This window comes from Scleropages formosus, chromosome 4 (genome assembly GCF_900964775.1).
Source record: "Scleropages formosus chromosome 4, fSclFor1.1, whole genome shotgun sequence".
Lineage (NCBI taxonomy): Eukaryota > Metazoa > Chordata > Actinopteri > Osteoglossiformes > Osteoglossidae > Scleropages > Scleropages formosus.
In genome coordinates, this window is record NC_041809.1 from 34,336,426 (window position 1) to 34,361,763 (window position 25,338).

Sequence of the window (25,338 nt, forward strand, 5' to 3'; positions counted from 1 at the left end):
GGTCCCGGCAAGACGGGGCGCAGCCCGGTGGTGTGGGGGGCAGGGCGGGGCGGGGCGGGGCGGGGCGGGGCTTGGTGGGGTGGCACGGCCTGGACAGGACAGCAGGGCACCCCAAGCCAGGCTTGACCCCCGAACCCACCACACAGTGGGCCCCTGCCAAATCCCCTGCACTATCACACCCCCCATAGCAAATGTTACATAGTCATAATTGTGTTAATTGTGTTTTAATTACACTTGTTACTTAACAAATATTAAGTCTGAACCCCAAACAGCAGCCAGTGCTTGAATATCTTGCATAAGGGGCAGCTGGTACTGAGCTCTACTGCCTTTGGACCCAAAGGTTGCGGGTTTGAATCCCACGTCCAGCTGTAGTACCCTTGAGCAAGGTCCTTACCTTAAATTACACCAGTAAAATTACCCAGCTGTGTAAATGGGCTAATAATTGAAAGTAACTTAACTCTGTAAGTTGCTTTGGAAAAAAGTGTCAGCAAAATGAATCAATGTACATAGACTGGGATTCATACAGTAAAGTATATTTCACATGTATCAGGTGAGAGCTATTCATACACCAAGTGAGTAAAATAATCACAAGTCTACTTGGAAAAAGAAGAAGGGACGTGAAGCCGATATAAGGGCATCTGGATTCAGGCGGCACATTTAACTGCTGTGTCCAAATATTTCCATTAAATTTCTTGTTCTCAGCAGTTTGTAAGGGACTGGAATAATCCGGTGGCCCAAGGATTAGGAAATGTGTCTCCTTTTATTTTTCCGTAATTTTTCATCACTTTTTTTGTTCAGTGTTTTCATCAACATGCGATTTCAGTCCATTTTTATTAAATGAGTTTGTTTGCCGAAGCTTTAGGAAGTGATGACTCATTGTTATTTAGCAACCGAAGCGCTCTTTCATTTAAATCTCTCCCAGATATTAAAGAAAGTGGATTTTTAATTTTGTATTTGAATGCGGAGTTTGCAGTAGGGGAAAAAAAAAAAAAATCTGCGAAATCGTTCAGCCTTTTGTTGTCGTTCGCGTGGTTTTAGGAAAACATTCCTGCCATCGATACCGAGTTATAAAGGCTATCGAATGGCCTTGGACAACATCCAAGTGCACGAAACGCGAAGGAAGATCTCGGAAAAAAACGGTAGAAGGGGGAAACTCGTGTACGCACACCCACGGTCCACGTGCGCCAGTTTCCAGTAATAAATTTGCTTTTTCTCTTCCCACTCGTGTTAAATATTAACAAAATGGGTGGTCCCTGCGGAGGCCCCGGAGAACCAGTGAACCCAGTTGGAACAGGGGTCTGCTGGGGCGGAGGGGCGGGAAAGTGAGCCGAGAGGCAAGATGGAAGTAATCTGTTCTGCAGCCGTGGAAGGAAGATAAATAAATTTGAGATTGCAGCCGGCCTTTGATAGCACGGCTATATCCGTAGCTCCCGGATGCGTATTCGTTCGGTTCTAAATCAAACGTTAGTCCACAAATTTTCTTTTATTTTTTCTCTCTCTCCACGAGGGAGCTGCCGAATTATTTTCGGCAGAGACGTTACTCGCCGAGAATCGTTAACGGGCCTTGCTGTCCGCCCGGGACGCTGGATGCGCTTCCCGAGACCCACCCGTTATTGTGTTCCGAATGGTGCGGCAATGGGAAAAAAAATTTAAAAATCAGCCCTGGAGATTTTGGGAGCGTCGGTCACATGTGTGGCTGACTGTTACACGTACGTGTGCAAGCGGTTTCACGTCGTTTCTTCATGTGATGTTGACCAGTTCTGGCCACGAACACATAAGGAGTCGCAAGGTTTAAAAATGGAATTTATAGCGTCTTTTTTCATTATTTAATCATATTTTCTAATTTGAGCTTCGTCATCGGTATCGGTTTGAGGTCTTATAGTGTTTGCCTTTCCCTGAGCATTGGGAGTCTAGGAGTCTAGTCTTCTAGTTTGGATTTGCACGTAAGAAGTATATAAATGGTGCACATTTTCTCCCCGTGTTTGACAGCGCAGTAAAAAATCCAGTAACCTAGACGGAACATTTTTACAAGAATTCATTTAAAAAAAAAGCATAGCAGGTACAAGCAGTATCGCTGTGATGGATCTTGACTGATTTGACATGTCTGCGGAGCCGAGCAGATACAACACCAGTCAAAAGTTTGAGTACGCCCCGGAAATGCCCGCGCGGGACGCACTGGACGGAAACGTCAAAGCAAAGCGAGCCGCACGTGTCCTAAACTCCGGGAACTGCTGCCTCCAACACATGGGAAATGCATGGGGTGGGGGGGTGGACTACTTTCTAGCCCGTGTATTCCAACTTTTGAGTGGTATCTCTGAAGAAAGGTTAATAGAAGGACCCAAGACAAACCCCAAGGATCCAGGGGAGTTGACGAAGGAGCGCAGTGTAGTCTTTAACCATTCCGCCGTTTACAGTTAATTTATTCATTTAGCTGATGCTTTTCTGCAAAGCAACTTACACGGTTAAGGTTACAAATATTTACCCCCTTATACAGGTGAGTAATGGGGGGTGTGGTGGAATAGCGGGTTTGACCGGGTCCTGCTCTCCAGCAGGACTGGGGTTCAAGTCCTCCTTGGGGTGCCTTGTGATGGACAGTCCATCACAAGATACCCCAAGCAGGGCTCAGGCACAAGACAAACCCGCTGTGCCACCGCACCCCCTCCTTTCTTTAATTAATGTTTTGCTTTAACGAATCGTTGATATTTTTACGGAATGAGTTCTCTAATGCAAATGAGGGGGTGCGGTGGTGCAGTGGGTTGGACCAGGTCCTGCTCTCCGGTGGGTCTGGGGTTCGAGTCCCGCTTGGGGTGCCTTGCTGTGGACTGGCGTCCCGTCCTGGGTGTGTCCCCTCCCCCTCCGGCCTTACGCCCTGTGTTGCCGGGTTAGGCTCCGGCTCCCCGCGACCCCGTATGGGATGAGCGGTTCAGAAAATGTGTGTGTGTGTGTGAGTTCTCTAATGCAACTCTGACATCTACCATATAATGCCATTATGTCAAAGCATCAGTCCAAAGTCAGGCAAACTGAAACGTAATCGCAGCTCATGGAAACGGTACTTACCAGTCGCAAAAAAAAAGAAAAAAAGCGGTTACGGCATATCGAACCTCAGTTACAGGGACTGCAGCAGAGCTCTTGCACGGATGTGGTGCCACAGATGTGAAACAATGAAACGGTTTGAAAGCCCTGTGTTTCGCGTCCCAGAAAACCGTCGTATCTCAGCCTTGGATCTGCGTTGGCAGATGTAATTAAAAAGGTTTTTGTGGTATTTTGGTTTCCTGTGTTCTTCCAAGTGCCAGATATTTGAGACGTGAGTCAAGCAGAATAGAAAGCAAGTCTCGCACCGCCGTTGTAGTTTTGTTCCGTTTTGCTGATATTAAAGACTGGAGTTGCATTGAATTCAATGGAAGCACGAGGAACTTCTCCAACACGGCGACGACAGCGGTGTTTCAGAGCGGATGCCGTGCCGTTGACTTGAGTCGATCGAGTGGGCTGACGGTCCGGGTCACGCTTTCCAGGAAACTCTTTTACCGCAGGCTTTCTATTTAAGTAGAGGAGGAGCTGGATATTTATACTTATCACATTAGCCAACAATTTTCTCTAAAGTGACTTACAATGTTAAGCTACATACAGTTCTTTACTCATTTATACACAGCTGGCTAATTCTACTGGAGGACTTTAGGCTAAGGACTTTGCTCAAGGGTGCTACAGTAGGAGGTGGGATTCAAACCAATGACCTTTGGGTCCAGAATCAGCAGCTGTGACCAGTACGCAATCAGGTGTCCTGGCGTTTTTAATTTGCAAGAGGCACTTATAAGTCTCTAAAGCTCATTTTTGCTCACATTCATCCTTTATCATGGGCTCCAAACTTGACAGCAGTTATATCTTCACATAATGTCCTTCCACGCTGTCAGTGAAGAGCATCAACCTACATCATTGCATATTTTTACTCGCTTTATTCATTAGACTGTATTGTTGGAGAATTTTGAGCGCAATAAAACAGTAGTTCGCTTGACGATAAAAATACCGAGAGCCTGACGGTAGCCAGTGTTTTCCTGGGATCCCACGGGAGCGTGTAGGGTATAGGTTATTCCTCCCACAACCTTCTGCGCATCCCGCTCCCCCGACCCATCAGAGAACTGTGAGCTGACAGAATGCGTTTCCGTAGCCCTGGTTTATAGCTCCAGAACAACTGCGCTCTCCCACACCGCGCATGTTCCTGTCAAATGTGAAAACAGAGTGTTTTCCAAGAAGATCCTCCTGCAGACTGCAGGCCCTTGGCTTCTTCTCTCCTTTTCTTTCTGTTGGAATCAGCAGTTTCTTTTTCTGAGGAACAGCTGCATTTGGATGGATGCGCACTGTTTGTTATCGTGACACCTTTTCCCGAGAGGAGAACAGCTGCTAAATTCTCCCTAAATATTTCTTTGGAAAGTATCTGGAGTTAAGAATGGAACCGGAGTCAAAGAGCATCGCGAGACCCTGCATCCTGCTTGCATGTGACACACTTTTAAAATCCACTTAAAGGTGAATATTTTGCACTGCAATGTTTTTTGCACTTCTGTCAATAGTGAAACGCTGAATTTTTCAGCTTTTCAGCTTGTTTATCGTGAGACCTCTAAACAGAGTGAGGAAAGTGTGGTCTCCGCAGTCCTGATCACAATGGAGATAAATAAATAAGCGCAATCAGGCAGACAGATAAATCTGAAAAAAATTATTTTAAAGACATAGAATAAGTTAGAAGGTAGTAGAGACAGAGCTCATCATCACTCTGCTGGTAGGAGGTCACTTCTACACTGAGTAAATCTTTATAAGAAATTCTTGACAAGAAATGGAACCCTCAACATTTAATTTCTTAAAATCATAGCGGCCAAAACTGTCATAACGATTACTGTACAGTTACCTGTTCAGCTATATCTCACATAACAACAATGGCAAAAAGTGTATTGTGTTCTGATTGGTTTTTCTTAATAAGTAGCACAAAATGTGAGCACAGTATATAAAATAGCAACTTGTGCTATGAAGGAATTTTAATCCTCTTTACATTTCTCAGAAATGACTTACAATTAGTTACAGAGGTAGGTAGCTTTTGCTAGAGCAATTGAGGGTAAGTACATTCCTCAACAGTATGATAGCCAGAAGTGGGGATTGAACCTATAACCTTCAGGTTAAAAGCAATAGCTCTACCATTATACTACTAGCTGGCCTTCTGTCTTTTCTTCTATTGGAATATATTTTTATAGATTAGAGTATGTTGGGGGTGAGGTGGTGCAGTGAGTTGGACCACAGTCCTGCTCTCCGGTGGATCTGGGGTTCGAGTCCCGCTTGGGCTGCCTTGCGACGGACTGGCATCCTGTCCTGGGTGTATCCCCTCCCACTCTGGCCTTACGCCCTCTGTTACCGGGTTGGCTCTGGTTCCCCGCAACCCTCTATGGGACAAGTGGTTCTGAAAATGTGTGTGTGAGTATGTTGTATATTCCATTGTATTGTGAGAGGGGGTGCAGGGGGTTTGGCCTCTCCTTCTCTCTGGTGGGTCTGGGGTTCGAGTCCTGCTTGGGGTGCCTTGCAATGGACTGGTGTCCCTCCACCCCACAGACCCCGCACCCTGTGTTGCCGGGTTGGGCTCCGGTTTGCCGGGTAAAGCGGTTTCACACAGTGTGTGTGTAAATTTGAGAAATTGCAAAATTTACAAACTCAAGAAGCATATCAACAGGTTTTGGGAGTAAAACTGCTGTGCATCCAGTTTACAGTGCAGGCAGCATCTAAAAACAACATCTTTGCTGGCACAGGTAAGGTGGGGATGCACAGGTCAGTGTTCGATATATCTATTCGCTGCGCTCCGGGATCTTTGTTACGTCTCCAGTGTCAGCTACTGGGCACGGCACAGTACACATGAAAAAAATGCACAAACATGGAATGAATAAACCAAGAATCCCAATCTGATACACCACTTATATCCCCAGTTGGCAGCTGAAGGTGTCGGCTTGGAGAGAACCGACGTTGACGGAACAGACAAATATCGAATCGCTAGTGTGGTTTAGTTGGGAACTGGAACAAACCAAATCCCCGCAGTCCAATTTCAGTCAAGCTTTTATATCCTTTGGTGATCTTTATTTTTTTAAACCACACTTTTTGTACAAATTAGACAAATCCCAGAAACGATGCGTGTCATCTCGTTTGCTATATATTGACAACGAGATGAACGAAAAACACACATTTTGTCCGTTCCCGTCTTCGCCCGTCCACAGGGGGACACGAGCCGGATCTTGTGTTGTTGCCTCGCAGGGAACGATCAAGGTGATAATGAATTTCCATCCCCGTTGTTTTCTGCCCAGTTTTTGCCCACGTGGCGTTAGCACAATACGAAGTGGGACTACTTAACAGGTTTGGCTCTGCAGCTCTGCTACTCGCACCCTGACCTCAGCGGTTCGCAGGGCATCCGGTGGTTTATAGTGTCCAGCCCACAGATGGTCCACCAGGTGCTCATGGGAGCTCCCCGCAGTCCCCAGTTTTACCGGCGTAACTGGATTCCAACCAAACAATGGACAGAGGTGTTGATATCCCTTAAATTTATGTCGGAGGGAATATGCAGCAAAAGGTGGTCGCTTTGGAAAAAGTGGTGCGATGGGTTGAGAGAAGCGAATGCTTTAAAAACTGTTAAAAAAGTTTTAAAACGTAAATACGGACACACCTTGACTTATGCAAATAGACCGTTCTTCAGCCTCTTACGTAAGTCAAAAGTTACGTATGTCCGATTCCCCCTCCTTCCCCACCAATCAACATAACAACATTAATCATTTTTCCATCTCAGTTATTGCACCTCAGTGTTTTTTCGTTATTATTGTTGTTTTCACGCTAGCTGTTCCTTTCACTGCTCCTTTATACGTTCAGCGTCCTTCACTATCATATTTATAGTCGATGCAGCTAAACCTGGTTCCCGTCTATAGACCGTAATCTTTGTCCACCTTCATACTTCCTTATAATTTTCAATTTCATCTCCAAATCGATTGCTGTTCGCTTGCGAGACGGTTCTCGTTTTCCTTCGGTTGCAAGTTTACCACCAGGCTTTGTGAATATTGAAAAGGGTAAAAAGTATGGGAAAAAAGCTCTACACTAACGAGAGGAGATGTGTTCAAGGCTCAAAATTGGCGGGAACTGGGAAGATGCAGTTTCCTGCCTTGTCTGGCTACGCCGACTTGCGCTTAACATATTTCAGATGTTTTGCGTAAAATAAAAATGCAAATAATGTGTATGCCGGGAATTTTTTACGTAAATCCAGATTTACGTAAGTAGAGGGGTGTGCGTGGATGTGGTTATACATACATATAGGTTATACAGTATATTGCGGCGCGCAGCATCGTGGGTTTGGATGGGGCGAAGAAGGACGCGGAGGCAGCGTTCATTACGAACGATTTATTCAAACACCAGTACAAGGGAAATGATGCTCTCGGTTCAAGGACCCCCTTTTCTCCAGGACCTACACTTACAACCAGCCTTCCTCACCTGCCTAGCGCCCCCAGACTGTCTCTCAACACACTGGCACACACAGTCAACCCACCATTTCCCCCCGAAGCGCCCCCAGCGGTTACAGACATTATTTACAGATTTCCCATAATGCAACTATTTACACTGAACCAGTAACGCGGGTCGTTACAATATGTTGTATTTTTATACTTCATGCTAAACTGGTGTTCACATGCAGCGCTGAGCAATTGCACAACGTTCATCGGAGGCGTCACAGGGCGAAGGTGTCACTGGCTGCGATCTACTGACCTTCTGGTAACAGGAGTGGAGAAGAGCAGAGTGGGAGGAGGCAGAATTTCAGCAGAAATTTTAACGGGCCGTTTTCCGTGACGACGAAACAATTATGTGAGGATTAATAGGGCGTGTAGGGCTGTCGGTACTACATGCGGATTCTGAATATATCGCGTAATGAGTGACGGAGAGTGGTTTCTGCTTGGCTCACTTACTCATCTGGCTGTTTTCCACTGACTGCTGTTTTGTGGAAGGAAACTGTACTGTGACATGTGTTAACCAGATGCTTTGAAAAGAAAAAAAGGAAAGGAGAATAGTCACGGTAGAGAATAACATGCCATGTAACTAATTCATAATCAGAAACCGGTTAAATCCAAAATTATATATGGAACTAACTTGAGAACAATAGCCTTATGCAACTTTTAAACATTTAAACAAAACATTCTGCTTCATTTAAAAAAAAATGTATTTTTTTAAGGCCGGACAGGAATGTGCTGGAAGCAGAAGAAATGGTGTTTACTGTTGTCCTCACAAAGCTTCACATAAACAGAATGGGGGAGTAATAGGGCAGAAAGGACCCGAACCGTGCCGTGGTCCTGGCGAACGAGCACGGTCCAAGAACAGAACGCTACATCTGCGGAAGGCGGCATCACGGGCAAAATCGGAGGAAACAACTGACGGAGAGTATTTGGAAGGAGTGAGAAGAAGGGAATGCTGCGCAGGTTCATACTGCTGCGTTTCAACATTCGAACCCGGTTTGTTCAGCAGAACCGCGTTATTGCTGTAAACCAAGCCTTCTTTAGTCTCGCGACCAAGTCCAACGCGGTGTTCCTCCGTTAACAAATACGTTCTTTTTCCATTTTCTGTTTCCTTTCCATTATTAAATCTCTCCGTGTAAAACAGTGTAAAAATCCTTTTCTTTCACTCCCTTCCACTGACTCTACGGACATGTGAATTACAGTGGAATCCGGTAGCAGGACTCGCTGGCGAATGTCATTCGTTTCGCCGTGTAAGAGCTGCAGTTTCCCCGTCCCGTTCTCCTAGTTGAGCACAAAGACAACCTCGCTTTGAGAAGTTCAAAGGAAAGACTCGCTCTGCCATCCGCTCCACTTGTATTCACGGGGAGATAAATACGACTATCTGTAATTATTTTCATATGCTGGAGCCGCTGTCTGTCGCACAGGAAAGACAGCGTTCTGTAGCTCCGGCCTTCTCCTTCCCGTGCGCTAATTTTATCACACCTTCGTGGCTCTAAACTGCACGGCACATTCGGCTCCGGGCGGTTTTTTTATTCCCACTGTACTCAAGGGCGAAGGGGAAAATAAACACAATTAGTACACATAATATCCTCAACAATATAATTTTGTATGGCCTGTACTGATATTCACCTACTCATTATGGTTGCGATGCACTTTTTAATTCTTCTCCCGTTGTGTTGGTGGTGCAGTTATTAAATTTATTTACTTAGCATATGGGGGGTGCAGTGGCGCAGTGGGTTGGGCCACAGTCCTGCTTTCCAGTGGGTCTGGGGTTCGAGTCCCACTTGGGGTGCCTTGCGATGGACTGGCGTCCCGTCCTGGGTGTGTTCCCTCCCCCTCCGGCCTTACGCCCTGTGTCACCGGGTAGGCTCCGGTTCCCCGTGACCCCGTATGGGACAAGCGGTTCTGAAAATGTGTGTGTGTGTGTGTGTGTGTGTACTTAGCATATGCTTTTCTCCAAAGCGACTCCCAATTAACTCTATGTGGTGTCATCAGCCCACACACCTTATTCACCGCGGTGACTTACACTGCTAGATACACTACTTACACTGAGTCACTCGTCCATACGTCAGTGGAACACACACTCTCTCTGTCACTCACACATTATGGGGGAACCTGAACACCATGTCTTTGGACTGTGGGAGGAAACCAGAGCACCCAAAGACTTACACTGCTAGATACACTACTTACACTGGGTCACTCATCCATACATCAGTGTCACACACTCTCTCCGTCACTCACACACTATGGGGAAACTGAACAGCATGTCTTTGGAGTGTGGGAGGAAACCGGAGCACCCGGAAGAAACCCACACGGACTGAGCGGGGCTCAAACCCACATCCTCTCGTATCACCCACGTGCTGTGAGACAGCAGAGCTACTCGCAGTGCCATCCACTACATTCCCATTGTACTCCAGGGTGAAGAGGAAAATAAACACAAATAATGCATACAATGTCCTCAACAGTATAATTTTGTATGGCCTGTACTAATATTCATACACTCATTATGGTTACGATGCACTTTTTAATTCTTCTCCCGTTGTGTTGGTGGTGCAGTTATTATAGCATTATATTTATTATAGTAAATATTTAGCAGTTGCTCATAAAGAAAAAAGACATTAGCGCACATATACAGCGGTGCCTCTATGACCTCGCTGTCTCTACGGAAACAGGGGAATGTGCAGGTTTCCTATGGCAACTGCGGAGCAGGCGGCCTCTCTGGTCACTCCACGGCCCTTCAGCTGCGTCCCGCCCGGGACAAAAACAACATACTGAGCATGTGGACACGTTTCAAACTTATTAAGTAACGCAGCTGAGGGTAATTTATTTTGTTCTTGGATTCATCCCATTGTAAACCGTATCATTGCTAAAGATATACAGCACCTTTCCGAACCGAAGCAAGCAAAATATTATTCGGTGATGTTGTGTCACACATTAAATATGTAACTGCTGGAAGTTACACGGTTTAGTTACAGCTTATGTAAGGATACTGCGTTGCTGGAAAATACAGTATCAAGGTAAGAAATATATATATCTAAAGAAGCAATTTAGGTTGTATCCAGTGACAGAAGTTTGGAATTTATTTGTTTGCAAAGAAACATATTCTTTCAGTTTTGCAGTAATTTATTAACATGGATCCTCTCCACTGTTCTGTTCAGAAGTTTGCATAAATTTTGAATACGTGCAATATTTCTAAAGTGTGGTGCCTCATTGCGGCGTGTGTTTCTGCAGCCCAATCTCACGGAGCTTGTTGCACCGCCGAGCCCGGAGGATCTGGGGTCGCGGAAAGGATGCGCTGCGATCCACGCCGAAACATCTAAGCGATGTTACGTTGTCTGATATGGTGTTGAGGGCTGTGCTGCAGCAAAGTGTTTGCTTAATGGGTGGATATTCAGTACTGCTGCACGGGGGTGTGGCAGCAGGGTGTGGACAGCAGATCAAATCACATTTAGTCTGCATGGAGTACGCAGACATGGGCGTCTATTTATTTAGCAGGAACTTCTGTCCAACGAACTCTATGTAGTGTCATCAGCCCACACACCTCATTCACCGCAGTGACTTACACTCCTAGATACACTACTTACACTGGGTCACTCATCTATACATTAGTGGAACACACTCTCTCTCTGTCACTCACATACTATAGGGAGACTGAACAGCATGTCTTTGGAGTGTGGGAAGAAACCAGAGCACCCAGGGGAGCCGCATGCAGACACCACACAGACTGATCAGGGATCAAACCCATATCCTCTCGTACTACTGCGGCACTTTGAGACAACAGCAATACTCGCTGTGCTGTTGTGCAACCCTTATAGATGCTTTTCTGGGGGACTGGAGACTCTGACTGGCTCTTTGTGTATCTGTGTGTTGTTGCTGTCTTTGAACTTGTGTCCTGTCCGGGCCTCCTCATGCCCTGCACTTTCAATTCCAGGATGACTTTTAGACCCCCCTCAACCCCATATGTAGTTATCGATATTGGACGAACGGATTATTGCTGGACTTGGCGATTCAGAGAACAATTCAGCTGACACTCAGTTGGTTTATTTAGTGAAATATTTGTGCTTATTTGCTTGGCATAACATTTTATTCAAAGAAACCTGCATAGCCCACAAAACGCACCGTTCTATGGAAGCACATGAAGTTCATGAGTCATCCTCAAAGGTACACCATCTACTCCCTTCCTGGGACTTGCTGCTCAGGTCCAGAGAAGAGACAGCTTATGGTCTGTGGGTTAGAGCTGCTCCCTTTAGAACCAAATGTCACAGGTTTGATCCCCACTTCTATGTAGTACCCTTGAGCAAGGTCCTTACCCTGAATTGCTCCAGTAGAGGTACCCAGCTATTTGAACAGATAGATGCTTCTGATTATAACAACTGCAACCTTACCATGGTAAGCTGCTTTGGAGAAGTGAATAAATAGCTCTATCCTCCTGGGTTAATAACAGAAGGAAATGTCACTGTTTTTTCGGGACAGCTGGTAACATAGTGGTTAGAGCTTCTGCCTTTGGACCCACAGGTTCGATCCCCACCTCTGGCTGTTGTATGCCTGAGCAAGGTGCTTGTGCCAAATTGCTCCAGTAAAATTACCCTGCTGATTAAAGTGGTTAGTAATTGTAACCTTGACATTGTCAGTGGCTTTGGAGAAAATAATTAGCTAAATAAGTAAATGTGATATGTCGTGCACATCCCATTGAAAGTGTCCCAATACAGTGGAAAAGGAACGAGATGTTCACCGTAGTTTAATCCACCTGTGTGCCGCCAGCAGCTCAAGAAGCGCGTTTGTGTTTTCCACACTCCGCTTTCACCTGAGGGTGGTTTACAAGTCAGGCCAGAGAATCGCTTAACGGTCTAAAAAAGCCTTTTTATTCTCTCGCCTCTAGTAAGTACAGCACTTTTGACAGAAGCTCCCACAATTCCCTGCTCTTGTCCAGCAGGAACCTTAGAACCACAAAACCGTCTTTGCACGTCGCCCATCTCCAGAGTTCGGTTGAAGAAATGTTCTTCCTGCTTGTCCTCCGCTCTCCCCTGGCTAAATTTAGCGCGGCGTATGTAACGCAATGTTATTAATATTGCAGGTTCGACTGGATGGAGACGTATTTTTAGAGACACTTCTGCATTCCGCGTTGAAGGTGCAGAGTTTCTTAGTCAGACAAGGATGATTTTTTTTTTCTTCATTGCCGCATATCTCTCCATGCCCTGAGAAATGCTTGGTTTCAATTACTGCATGGTGGCACAATGTGTAGCTTTGCTGTCCCACAGCATCTGGGTGGTGCACGAGGATGTGGGTTCAATCCCAGCTTGATGTGTGTGGAATTTGCATTGTTCTCCCCCTGTTTGTCTGGGTTTCCGGTGGGTGCTCTGGTTTCCTCCCACAGTCAGATGACACATTGTTCAGGTTACCCCCTAGTGTGTGTGTTCCACTGATGAGTGACCCAGTGTAAGTAGTGTGTCTAGCAGTGTAAGTCACCATGCTGAATAAGGTGTGTGGGCTCATAACACTACATAGAGTTCACTAGAAGCTGCTCTGGAGAAAAGTGATAAATAAAAAATATGTAACTGCACATGTTGCAGATTTCATATCTGATGCTCTACCGTCATCAGGTGACTTGTGTTTTTATCCGCGGTTTGGTGTGTTTGGGTTCTGGAGCACAAACACTGTAAGTAACCACAGATATCATTTCCTCCAAATGCCTGGATCATTAGAGGTTGGTTACATCTTTGAAGAGGCATGGATTAAGAAACACTATCCCTATTAAAGGTATTACTGTCCAGAAGTGGATATAATTACAGGTCACCCTGTTTTTACTCCTCCTCTCGAGGTGATAAATATAGGAAGTTACTATAAATAAAAGTAGATTGGTAATAGATGGTAAGTTCTTTAAGATTTCTTGTCTGGTTCAGTGGGATTTACAAATTAAATTTTTTACATTTATTATGTTACTGGATTTCAGTATAACAGAAGTAATTTGGTGTTTTTTTTTCTTTTCTCTGAGGAGTGGAGTAGAAATTTTGACAGAAATATTTAAACGTCTCAAAAATCAGCTGGTCTAGCTGACAGTGGAATGTTCCACATGGTACACAGTATATGTATCGGAATTAAATGCAACTAGAAAAAAAAAACTAATGCAAGTAGCTGGTACCTTAAATTTACCAGGTACTTAATTCTGTACTTAACAGAGAGATCTTTCAGTATTATTCCAGCATTTATTCCAGTCTTTGTGGCGTTTATATGTTCTCCCTGTGGCTGTGTGGGTTTCTTCCGGGTGCTCTGGTTTCCTCCCACAGTCCAAAGACATGCTGTTCAGGTTCCCCCATAGTGTGTGAGTGACAGACAGAGAGAGAGAGAGAGAGAGTGTGTGTGTGTGTTCCACTGATGTATGGATGAGTGAGCCAGTGTAAGTAGTGTATCTAGCAGTGTAAGTCACCGCGGTGAATAAGGTGTGTGGGCTAATGACACTACACCGAGTTCATCGGAAGTTGCTTTGGACAAAAGTGTCTGTTAAATAAATAAATGTAAATTTAAAATATATGTGAAAGCAGGTGGATGAACTGATAATGATGGTGCTCCATATCCAAGGCCTTTCCTTTCTGTAGCTGGAATGTAGCTTTGGAGCCTGGAGGGTCCAGCTGAAGTTACCCTGCAGGATATTATTAGCAGCAGTCGAGGTGGAAGAGCGATAATGTGTGTTAGTCTTCAGGTTGCAGAAGGCTGAGAGCCATCAAAAGTGTAGAACTGAAGCTGGCGGAAATGTTTTGTGTCTTTAATGTGATTCTCCTTTGTAGACGTTCCCGAAAGCGTTAATGATATCAGCTAAAATAAGAGACCTTTCTGTTCTTGAAGTTTGCCAATAGAAATCTTGGTATATGCCCGAAGAAAGATGTTTCGTGTTAAGCTAAATGAATAAATAAATGTAAACTCATAGTCAGTAGAGGATCATAACACTAGAAAGCAAGAAAGTTTGAAAAAGCTGTTTTTCTTATTTCCGGTTTATGAATAGTAGGGTGAGACCGAAAACGGTTATTAAAATGCATTGATTGTGGGATACGTGTGTGGATGGGTGGATTTTATAGCATCCATTTATTGCAGTTATGTTTCCACAGAAACCACTGATGCATTTCTTCCCCACGATTCTTGTGTGTGTCTGCAGTGTGCGGCTGCGACCTGGCCCGCTCAGGATTTTTCCAGAAGAACGAGGAGTATATCTGCACCACTGACTACCAGCGCCTCTATGGCACCAGATGTGACAGCTGCGGGGATTTCATCACGGGAGAGGTGGTTTCGGCACTTGGGCGCGCCTACCACCCCAAGTGCTTCGTCTGCAGCGTCTGCAGGTACCTGCTGTTACTGTTGTTTTGCGTTTGTTTCCGGTGCCACGGTGGAACAGCGAATGGCACTGGTGTCTCACAGCACCTGGGTGGTGCAAAAGGACATGGGTTCAATCCCCACTCAGTCTGTGTGGAGTTTGCATGTTCTCCCCATGTCTGTGTGGGTTTTCTCTGGGTGCTCTGGTTTCCTCCCACAGTCCAAAGACATGCTGTTCAGGTTCCCCCATAGTGTGTGAGTGACAGAGAGTGTGTTCCACTGATGTATAGATGAATGTCCCAGTGTGTATCTAGCAGTGCAAGTCAATTCACTGCGGTGAATAAGGTGTGTGGGCTGATAACACTACATAGAGTTCAGTGGAAGTCAACCAGTCAATGTCAACAACTGCTTGTCCCAAGGAGGGTCATGGTGAACCAGAGCCTATCCTGGAAACAGAGGGTACAAGGCTGAAATGGGAGGGGAAACACCCTGGACAGGATGTCAGTGTATTGCAAGGCACCCCAAGCAGGACTCCAACCCTGGAGCGGACAGCGGCCAAACCTCCCACACCACCATGCCCCCCCCTAGATACAGTTACTGTGATGTCCAAAAATTGCAAAAACATAACATCCACACCCTGAGGTACACCCCTTTGAGTTTTAACAATTGGACTTTATAAGGAGTTTAAATTAATACCACTTCTTTGGGTTCTTAGACACTCCTGCACATTTACGAGAATGAAATCTGTTAAACGCCCAGTATCTAATAGCTGCAAAAGAGTGGAAAGAGCACATGTGGACAGCTATAAATATTGTAAAGTAATTAATGAAGGAAAACTGTCTTGTGATCTTATTTTATCGTAAGTAATGTTAACTATTAAAGTGATTTTGTCCATTTTAATCGGATTTGGTGGTATTTAGCAAAAATAGGTGTCAATTTTGGGCCTCAGGAACATGTAAAAAAATGTCTTTTAAATCTAATAGTGACACTGAAAATAAGGATAATTGCTTCTTTATATGAGAATGTGGGGTCTGCATGATAAGACTCTAGTGGTGTGATCATATTGATTCAGTGCAGTTTTTTTTTCCATATTTTGGTCTAAGACACAAAGTGCTCATAAAACATACACATCATTGTAATAACATTGATCAATATTGGTCAGTATAATAATACTGACTGCTAGAATTCAATTTCAGAAACATAACCCAAGCGAGATGGCTCAGGAAATCATTTCTCGTTCTCAGATTTTGTGAATGAATCAGTGTATTTTTGCTGAGTCAGCTTTTCCCAGAAAACTTCCCCGGAGCACAGCGGGATAAGTACATTGAACCAAGTTACCATGTTAAAGCTCCTTCTGGGACTTGAGCCAGCAGATGCCTGGTTAGTAGTTTGTGTCCAGTGTCCTGTGTGGTGCCCTGTGGTCACTCTCTGTAAATAGTGTTGTGAATAAGGGTGAATAAGCACTGGAACTTTCTTGAGCTGGCAGACACCACCTCTGGCCAGGCTGCAGAAACGGGAACATTAGAGGCGGAGCACGTTACTGATACGTTACTAATACACTCTGGTGTTTACAGGATTAGCCCTGGAGTCATCGAGTATTTCATTCTTATTTAATCATCCGTTCAGCCCCTTTATGAGCGAACTGCTCTTCCCATCTCGCGTGTGAATCCCTCGTTCACAGCCAGGGGTTTAAACAGACGGTGGCATGGCCTGCGGGCCCCCAGGGGGATATTACTCTTCTTGCGATCCTCTTATTAACTGTGCTCACGGACCTGCTCTCGCGCTTATGTGCTTGTGATGAATGACGGCGCTTCCACCTCCCGACAGCACGTTGCGAAAGAAGCGAGACGCATAATTGCCGGCATCGCATGGAAAAACCCTCATCGGGTGTGGTTAATTCGTTTTTAAAAGTTTCGACATCGCAGAAGGGAGGGTGCAGAAGCGTTCGTTTTTGCTTGCTGCTCTTTTTGCTTGTTTTTGCTTGTCTCACTGCGCCTGGGTGGTGCGAGAGGGCATGGATTCGATCCTCACTTAGTCTGTGTGGAGTTTGCATGTTCTTCCTGTGTCTGCATGGGTTTCCTCCGGGTGCTCTGGTTTCCTCCCGCAGTCCAAAGACATGCTGTTCAGGTTCCCCCATAGTGTGTGAGTGACAGAGAGAGTGTGTGTGTGTTCCACTGATGTATGGATGAATGACCCAGTGTAAATAGTGTATCGAGCAGTGTAAGTCACCACAGTGAATAAGGTGTGTGGGCTGATAACACTACATAGAGTTCATTGGAAGTTGATTCGGAAAAAAGCATCTGCTAAATAAATAAATGTAAATGAAAAATTCAGCAGAGAATTTCTTGACTCAATTTTGACGTAATGTCAGAAAAACGTTAATCGTCGTTGTAGCATCGCTCTTCAGAAGTGCTCAACTGCAGCACTTTTTAGGAACTGGCACCAGAAGCACCTGCAACCCTTCCTGTAGGCTTTTTGCAGTAGAATCCAAACATTGAGAATCTCCTTGGCAAGACCTGGAGGGTTGGGTAGTCAATTAGCCTTGAACTCACACAGATTTCTTCCTTCGGTTAAGACCCTTCAACCAGGTGATAACAAGAAAGATGTTTGAACGCTGTTATATACAGCGGTACTGTGCAGAAGCGTTAGGCACTTAGATGTTTCAAAAAAATATTCGTTTTAGACCGTTATTTAACGTTTTCTGCATTAGTGTCAATGGGGAAGAGCATATCTTAGATTTCCAATCATCAATTTTGCAAAAGTTACAGTATTACAGTAAAGGTTTTGTATGTCATTAAAGAATGAACGTAAAATAGTAATAAACCACTTTCCAAATAGAGAACTTGAGGTCTTTGTATGGCTCACGGATCAACTGAAACAGAAAGAGCTGTACAGAGGCAATAAAAGTGGGCGAAGGACAACCGTACTGAAAATGTGAGGTTTTGTCAGATATGGCAGTTTAACTCTCAGATCCTACACCAGAACAAGAGTGCTTACAGCAACAAGACACAAGGTGGTCGTCCTCGGGACAAGCGGTCGTTGACGACGGATGGTTACTGAGTTTTGTAGGAAGTTTATTAATTAAGAGCATTATTTTTGGAATCATTCTCACTTTACAGCTTTTTTCCCCAAGTGCCTAAAACTTTTGCACAGTACTGTACAACGACGTTTTCAGGGATCAAGTGCTCTGCTTATAGAGGCTTTCAACTGTTTGCTGCCGACAGTTCTTTGTCCAGTGTCCTCTAGGGAAACGCACGTGGAGATGGAGGGTAGTATAGTAGTTACAGCTGCTACTTTTGGACCCAAAAAGGTCAAAGGTTTCGATCCCACCTCCGGCTGTAGCTGTCACGACCAGGCACACACCTCAACCCTCAGTACCTGACTCCGATTAGGCAACTGTCCGCAGTTGGAGAAGTCATCCATAAAAATTGTCCCCAGCTCCTTCCCAGTCACAGAATCTCTTAGAGACAAACGTCTTTCCTGCGCCCATGACTCTTCCTCAGCGCCTTACCCGTCCTCCTCCGAATACCTCGCTCCTTGTTTCCTCTCCCATCTCCTTTTCCCTGTTCCTGTCTCTCACGGCATCGAACCTCACTTTGCGTCATTGACCATGTTTTCGGCTTCTCCTCTCAGACCACGTTTGCACCTCGGATTGAGCCACATTTGTCCCCGACTCAGAGTATTGCCTTGTCCCAAGTATCGATCCCGCAATTGGGTCCACAATTGGGCCTCCGGTCTACTCTGTGCAACAGTCGTACCCGTGAGCAAGGTACTTACCCTAAAATTGCTCCAGGAAAATTTCCCAGCTGTATAAATGGGTAAATAATTGTACGCAATTTAACATTATAAGTCACTTTGGAGAAAAACGTCAGCTAAACGTAAATATATAAAGACGTCTCTGAATTGTTGAAGGAAACCCACAGGAACACAGGGACAACATTTACACTCCACCCACACTGATTGTGGGTTGAACCCTTGTACTCTCGAACTGCCCAGGTGCTCTGAGACAATTGTACCACCGTGCTTCCCATACCCATAATTTCTATTACAGAGCCAAAGCATTCCTCCCAAAAAACATAAAAAAGACATTAAAGAATCAATAATGGAAGAAGCACCATAAATGGATCAAGATGAAAGAGTAGATGTGCTATTAATACTGCTCAGTCCATTAAGGTTGTTGGTCATTTGTTCTCCTTCATTGTCTCAATCAGCGTCCACTGTCTCTCCACAATGACCTCCTACATTCAAAATCGTTAATACTTGGTGCCAAATGAAATATTGCATGCTGACCAAGATAATTCATAATTGCCCTTCATCCTGATTCGTATATCCTGGATTTAAACTGTGGCAAATTTCTTGACCTTATAACCAGACAAAGAATTCTGATTTTCGCAGTGCTCCAGGAAAGAGGTAATACCTTTAGTGATGAATTTAGTGGGGTGGTGGCACAGCGAGTAGCGCTGCCGTCTCCTAGCACCTGGCTGGTGCGAGAGGATGTGGGTTCAATCCCCCTCAGTCTGTGTGGAGTTCACATGTTCTCTGAGTGCTCTGGTTTCCTACTGCAGCCCAAAGCCTTGCTGTTCTGGTTTGCCCATAGTGTGTGAGTGACTGACAGAGAGAGAGTGACTGAGTATGTTCCACTGAGGTATGGATGAGTGACCAAGTGTAAGTAGTGTATCTAGCAGTGTAAGTCACCATGGTGAATAAGGTGTGTGGGCTGATAACACTACATAGAGTTCATTGGCAGGTGCTTTGGAGAAAAATGTCAGTGAAATAAGTGAATGTATAGTACCAGTCAAAAGTGTGAGTACACCTGGTCAACCTGGCCAACGCTTGTATGGGACAAAGTGGATGGAAGAGCGAAAGTGAAGCAGCTCTTAAGTGACCTACATCTCTGGGAGCTGCTAAGATGTGAATGTTGATTTCCTGCCGAAAACTGTTAACCAAATGCCTCGTGGGGAAAAATGGAGTTCCTAGCAAGTGTACTCAAACTTCTGACTGCTCCTGTGCATACATACAAAGACTTAGATAATGATGCGTCATTGTGTCCGGCCCAGTTTAACCCGTGTAAGATGGACTTCTCGGAATGCGTGGGGTGCCTCCGAGAATCCAAAGGTTTGCAGCGCCGAATGTACCGAAATATTCCCCTTTTCCAATATCAGACTCTCCATCCTCTGCCACGTAGTAAAGTATGGCGGGAAAAGCGACTTTGTGAGATGTGCAGGACAGTTTGACGGCGTTTTGTTACAAATCACGGCGCAGCAGACAGTTCCCGCCTGTCACTGTTGCGGTGAACCGATCGCATCCTCCAGCATCCAGACAATAAACACACCGGGCCGTTCTTTGGACTCATCCCGCGTCTGCGTGGTGTCACTCAGTGGCTTTTGTTGCGTTCAGCGTGTTTGAAAGCCTCGGTGTTATTTTACCATCTGGTGCCTTCAGAGAGAGCTCGCTGCGCTCCTGAACTTTCGGCCTGAGACGTAACGTGAGATAAATCTCGAGACATCAGCAAAATAACCGCATGAGTTTGATTTGTTGGGCAGATGGAGGAAGAATAAACGGTTTACGAAAACGGCGGGGCCGGGGGAGGGGGCGGATTCCGCAGGTGGTGCCAAGGTTGTCCGAGGTGTGCGTGCTCTGGCTGTTTCCGAGGTGCTCTAGAACCTGAGCATCACCCTCGTATGTTTCCTTCACAAAGTCCACTGGGGGAGGGTCTGGTCAGGCTAACCCTCATCTCTGCTCATCTTCCATTAAATCAGACACCTGCGTGGGGGGGGGGGGGGGGGGGGCTGCAAATCGGTGACTTTATGTGCCAAAACCCCAGTGTTCTCTCTGAACGCTGCACTTGGAGTCGACATCAACCAGAGGGAGTGGGACGTATTTCCGGTTAGTGTACCGAATCACCCGTTACCGTTCTTATATTTACATTTATTCATTTGGCAAATGCTTTTCTCCAAAGTGATGTACATCTCATAGAAAGAGACACTTAGATGCAAACGTGTGATTCTCAAGTGCAGTTACTTTGTTTCTTTCCGCCGTATGATCCGATGTTCATCACACGAGTAGCTGCATAAAACTGGATCAGAATATCCACGATACCTGATCATCTTCCTAGTAATTTTTTTTTTTTTGAGATACATACAAACATTTACGTTACATTACAGGAGTAGCTGCGTAAAGGTTTATCCGGGCATCATCTTAAATTTATACTGCATGAACATTTACACCTTACGTGAACTTACGAGATGATGGGCGAAGTGGGTCTGGAAGAGGTGAGTTTTAAGACTCTTTTTAAATGTGGACAGAGATTCAGCAGTTCTGAGTGAGAGGGGGAGGTCGTCCCACCATAACAGAGCCAGAACCGAGAACCTTTGTGCTTTGCCTTTCGTACGTGGGACCACCAAGCGGGCAGATGTGGAAGAGCGAAACAATCTGGTTGGGGTGTAGCAGATGATCATGTTCTTATTTTTTCTCCTTTATTGTCATTGTTTTCTAGAAGGCAAATAAACCAAGAGACCTTTGGCTGCACCATGCTCATACCCGAACAGTACAAAATCAGCGTTTGTAATGTGCCAAATTACAATGTTTAGCTGGTTATGGGTAGCTAAATGGCACAAGTCAGTTTAGCTGGACTACAGGATTGAGTACTGGGAATGCAATATAAAAACGCATCTAGTAATAATAATTAGGAAAATAACAATGGAGTATTAGGCACTGTAAATGGTCCTGTCTGTTTTATTGTATTTGTTTCCTGTACAGCGTTAGTGCCAAGCAACTGGCGGGGCTGTAGCTATGTGTCGCTGCTGAGTTGATTAAAGGACACATTTTGTGGGGTCAGGCTCCACAGAGACTGGTATCAGCTGTGAGTTCAACGAGTCTTCCCTGGGGTCGAGCATAAACCATGACAGGGTCACGTAGGGTCCCCAAAACTCAATGTTTTAACCTGTCAGCACCATGGAGTATGTGGCCATGTTGGTGTCTTCGGTCAGCGTATGAATGCAGGAGCTTCTTCTGACCCTGAACGTGTTTGCTTTCAAAAAAAAAAAAACAAAAATGGAAGCTGTAGACTTAGTTTCATCGACATCCAATGAACTCTATGTAGTGTTATCAGCCCACACACCTTATTCACCGCAGTGATTTACACTGCTAGATACACTACTTACAATGGGTCACTCATCCATACATCAGTGGAACACACACACTCTCTGTCACTCACACACTACAAGGGAACCTGAACAGCATGTCTTTGGACTGTGGGTGGAAACCAGAGCACTCAGTGAAAACCCACACAGACACAGGGAGAACGTGTAAATTACAAACCAAGTGGGGATCGAACCTACGTCCGCTCACACCACGCAGGCGTTGTGCGGCAGAAGAGCTACTCATTATCCCACCCTGCTTTGTTAAAGACTGGAAGCCTGAAGGTTGTCAGTTCAAGTACTAGAAAGACTCCTCCTTGTAGGACCTTACAGTACATGATCCTGATTGTTCTACTAAAGAGCAACAGAAATACCTAAAGAAATTACAAGGTGTTTAATATGTCAACAAAAAAACTTTTATTCAGTTCAGTTGGTATTAAGGTGGATTTCATTACTTTTCACGCAGAATAATTTGACTTATCTAACGTATCTTTGAAATAAGGAACCTTATTCAATGTTTATTTGCAATAATCAAACCAGTAATAAGGGCTTATGCTACCATTAATCCAGCGCAGTGTAATTGTAACACTTAACTATTTTATGAAAACAACGGCAGCCGTTGAGCATAAATAAAAATATTGAAATGAAAAAAATCTTGGCAGATACCACTATATGCGATAAAAGGAGTGGTTAATTTTTCCGTTTTTTCCCTTAATTGACAAATCAGTGCGAGCGAAGCGGTACGACGAAGCAGCCTGTCGGCTCGTCTCCCCTTCACATCTGCAGGCCCGTCCGCATTTTGCGCGCCTTGTTTATTCACATTGTGACAGCTGGCTGTCGCGCCAGCAGGCCCCGGAACAAGCGCTGACTCGCACTGTTTCTGGCAGCCGCTACACAGCGAGCAGCCGGCGTTTTATAAAACGATGGCAATCCGATAATCTTCCGGAGGACCCGCGGTTCCTGTACTCCAGCGCTTGGAAAGGATGAATAACTGGGCACATAATCACATTGCTTATTTTTGGAACTTTCAGATCAATCCTCCTCATTAAGTGTTTCCTACATTTAACATTTGCAAATCATTTGCATAGTAGTGGAGTGTGTTATAAAACATGAAAAGTAGAACTGCTTTTCCCAGCAGTCAGTAAATTTACATTTATCTGATGCTTTTCTCCAAAGCCACTTACAATGTTCAGGTCACAACTACTGATGCATTTACACAGCTGGGTGATTTTAGTGAAGCAATTCAGGGTGAGTACCTTCGCAAAGGTATGTCAGCCACAGTTGGGGACTGAACCTGCACCCTTCGGTCCAAAGGCAACATGCCACCCATCATCCACACAGTGTGTCATAGTTTCTATCGGTTCTCTCATCTCATCTAAAGGCAGTCGCTCTAACCACTATGCTACCAGCTGTCCAGATGTGGAATTCAGACGTGTGTTCGAATCCCAGTCCGTCCGTGTAGTGTTTGTTTGTTCTTCCTGTGTTTGCATGAGATCCCTCAGTAGGCTCTGGTTTCCTCCCACAGACAAAGACACATGTTTCAAGTGAATCAGTGACTCTGAATTGCCTTTAGTGTATTTACATGTTGGGGGCGCAATGGTGCAGCGGGTTTGACTGGGTCCTGCTCTCTGGTGGGTCTGGGGTTCTAGTCCTCATTGGGGTTCCTTGCAACGGATTGGCTTCCGGTCCTGGGTGTGTCCCCTCCCGCCCTACACCCTGTGGTGCCGGGTTAGGCTCCGCCTCGCCGCGACACTGGTTGGACAAGCGGCTTCAGTGTGTGTGTGTGTGTGTGTGTGTGTGTGTGTGTGTGTGTGTGTGATGGACTGGCATCCTATCTAGGGTGTACAGTGTCTCATGCTCAGTGCTTCCAGACCACCACAATCCTGCACTGGACAGGGGATTATTAAGTATGGAAAGAGAAACATTATTCACTAATTCTTTATCATAACAGTAATTTTAAAATAAATAGAAATATAATTTTTTTTGTGAATCTGCTTTTTCCCAGGGCATTCAAAGTAAGTTATATTGCATTTTCCATGTAATTTTTTTTTTGTCTGGCTATAGATACATTCATTCATTTAGCGGCTGCTTTTATCCCAAGCAACTTACGATGGTGAGGTTACAGTTATTACAGTCACAAGCTTAGAATTATTTACCCGTTTATAGAGCTGGGTAATTTTTACTGGAGCAATTTAGGATAAGTACGTTGCTCATTGGCACTACACCCGGAGGAGTGGATTGAATCGGCACTCTTTGGATCCAAAGGTGGTAACTCTAACCGCTACACACACACACGAATATACAGTATATATATATGTATATGTATGTATGTATTTATATGTGTGTGTATATATGCATATATATAATAGATATGTATGTATGTATGTATGTCCAATCCATCGAGAAGATCTGCTGTGTTATGAGGCAGTAGAACAGTTAGTGGCTGTACATTATAACTCTCCGATGGGCACAAAGGGGTGTAAAAGTCACCGCGACCTCGCTCTACACACTCCGAGATAGAGGCATCGACACGGCTGTCTTTGCAATGACCCTTAACTGTGCTCTTCATTTCCGTGCCGTCGTTATTTATTAGTGCTCCGCCGGAATCTCCCCTTCCTCTCTTTGATGGTCATCCTCCCGTTTCCAAGTGTGATGTCAGCACGCTCCCACCGCAGACCTCCTGTGTATTTATCGGGCGTTCCGCAAAGGGCGGCTGCTGTCTGAGGTTTGGAAGGCCCTCGTTTGCGAGGAGGAATTCAACTCGAGGGAAAATGCGAAACGGAACAAATACCGTCCCTTTGGATGTTTATTTCATGAAACCTCTGTATCCGAAGGCAGGTTTCCGCATTCATCTCATCCACATGTTCCTTATTGCTTATTTAATGCACTTCATTGTTATAACAGAACTTTAGCCTTTGGAGTTTTATTTTTCCATTCTCCCCTGGATATAATGAGCAAAGCTGGATTTAGCATTATCACCTTATGCTGATTATTAATACCTCCCATCATGGTGTAGGTCTTCAAAGTCTGATGTTAATTCACATTTGTTCATTTAGCTGTTCTTTTTCTCCAGAGCAGCTTACAATTATTCACCCATTTATACAGTGGGGTCATTTTACTGGCACAATTTAGGGTAAGTACCTTGCTTAAGGGCACAACAGCTGTAGGTAGGTATTGAACCTGCAATTATGAGGTCCAAAGGCAGCAGCTCTAAACACTATGCTACCAGCTGCCCCAACTCAATACCATGTTATAATGTTGGGCAGCTGGTAGCATAGTGGTTAGAGTTGCTGCCTTTGGACCAAACCCTCCCCCCAGCTGTAGTACCCTTGAGCAAGGTACTTACCATAAAATTGCCAACCAACCAGTTTCAAGAACTGCTTGTCCTGAGT

At 45.0% G+C, this 25,338-nt stretch overlaps 1 protein-coding gene across 16 annotated transcripts in view; it reads left to right on the forward strand.

Moving 5' to 3' along the window:
• LOC108934366 (actin-binding LIM protein 3-like) overlaps positions 1-25,338 on the forward strand; it is an 87,667-nt gene that overhangs the window by 26,083 nt on the left and 36,246 nt on the right. For all 16 annotated transcript variants that reach the window (XM_029250961.1, XM_029250965.1, XM_029250964.1 and 13 more), the window contains exon 3: positions 14,653-14,836. In XM_029250961.1, coding sequence (XP_029106794.1) covers positions 14,653-14,836 — 184 coding nt within the window. The remainder of the gene's footprint in view (positions 1-14,652; positions 14,837-25,338) is intronic.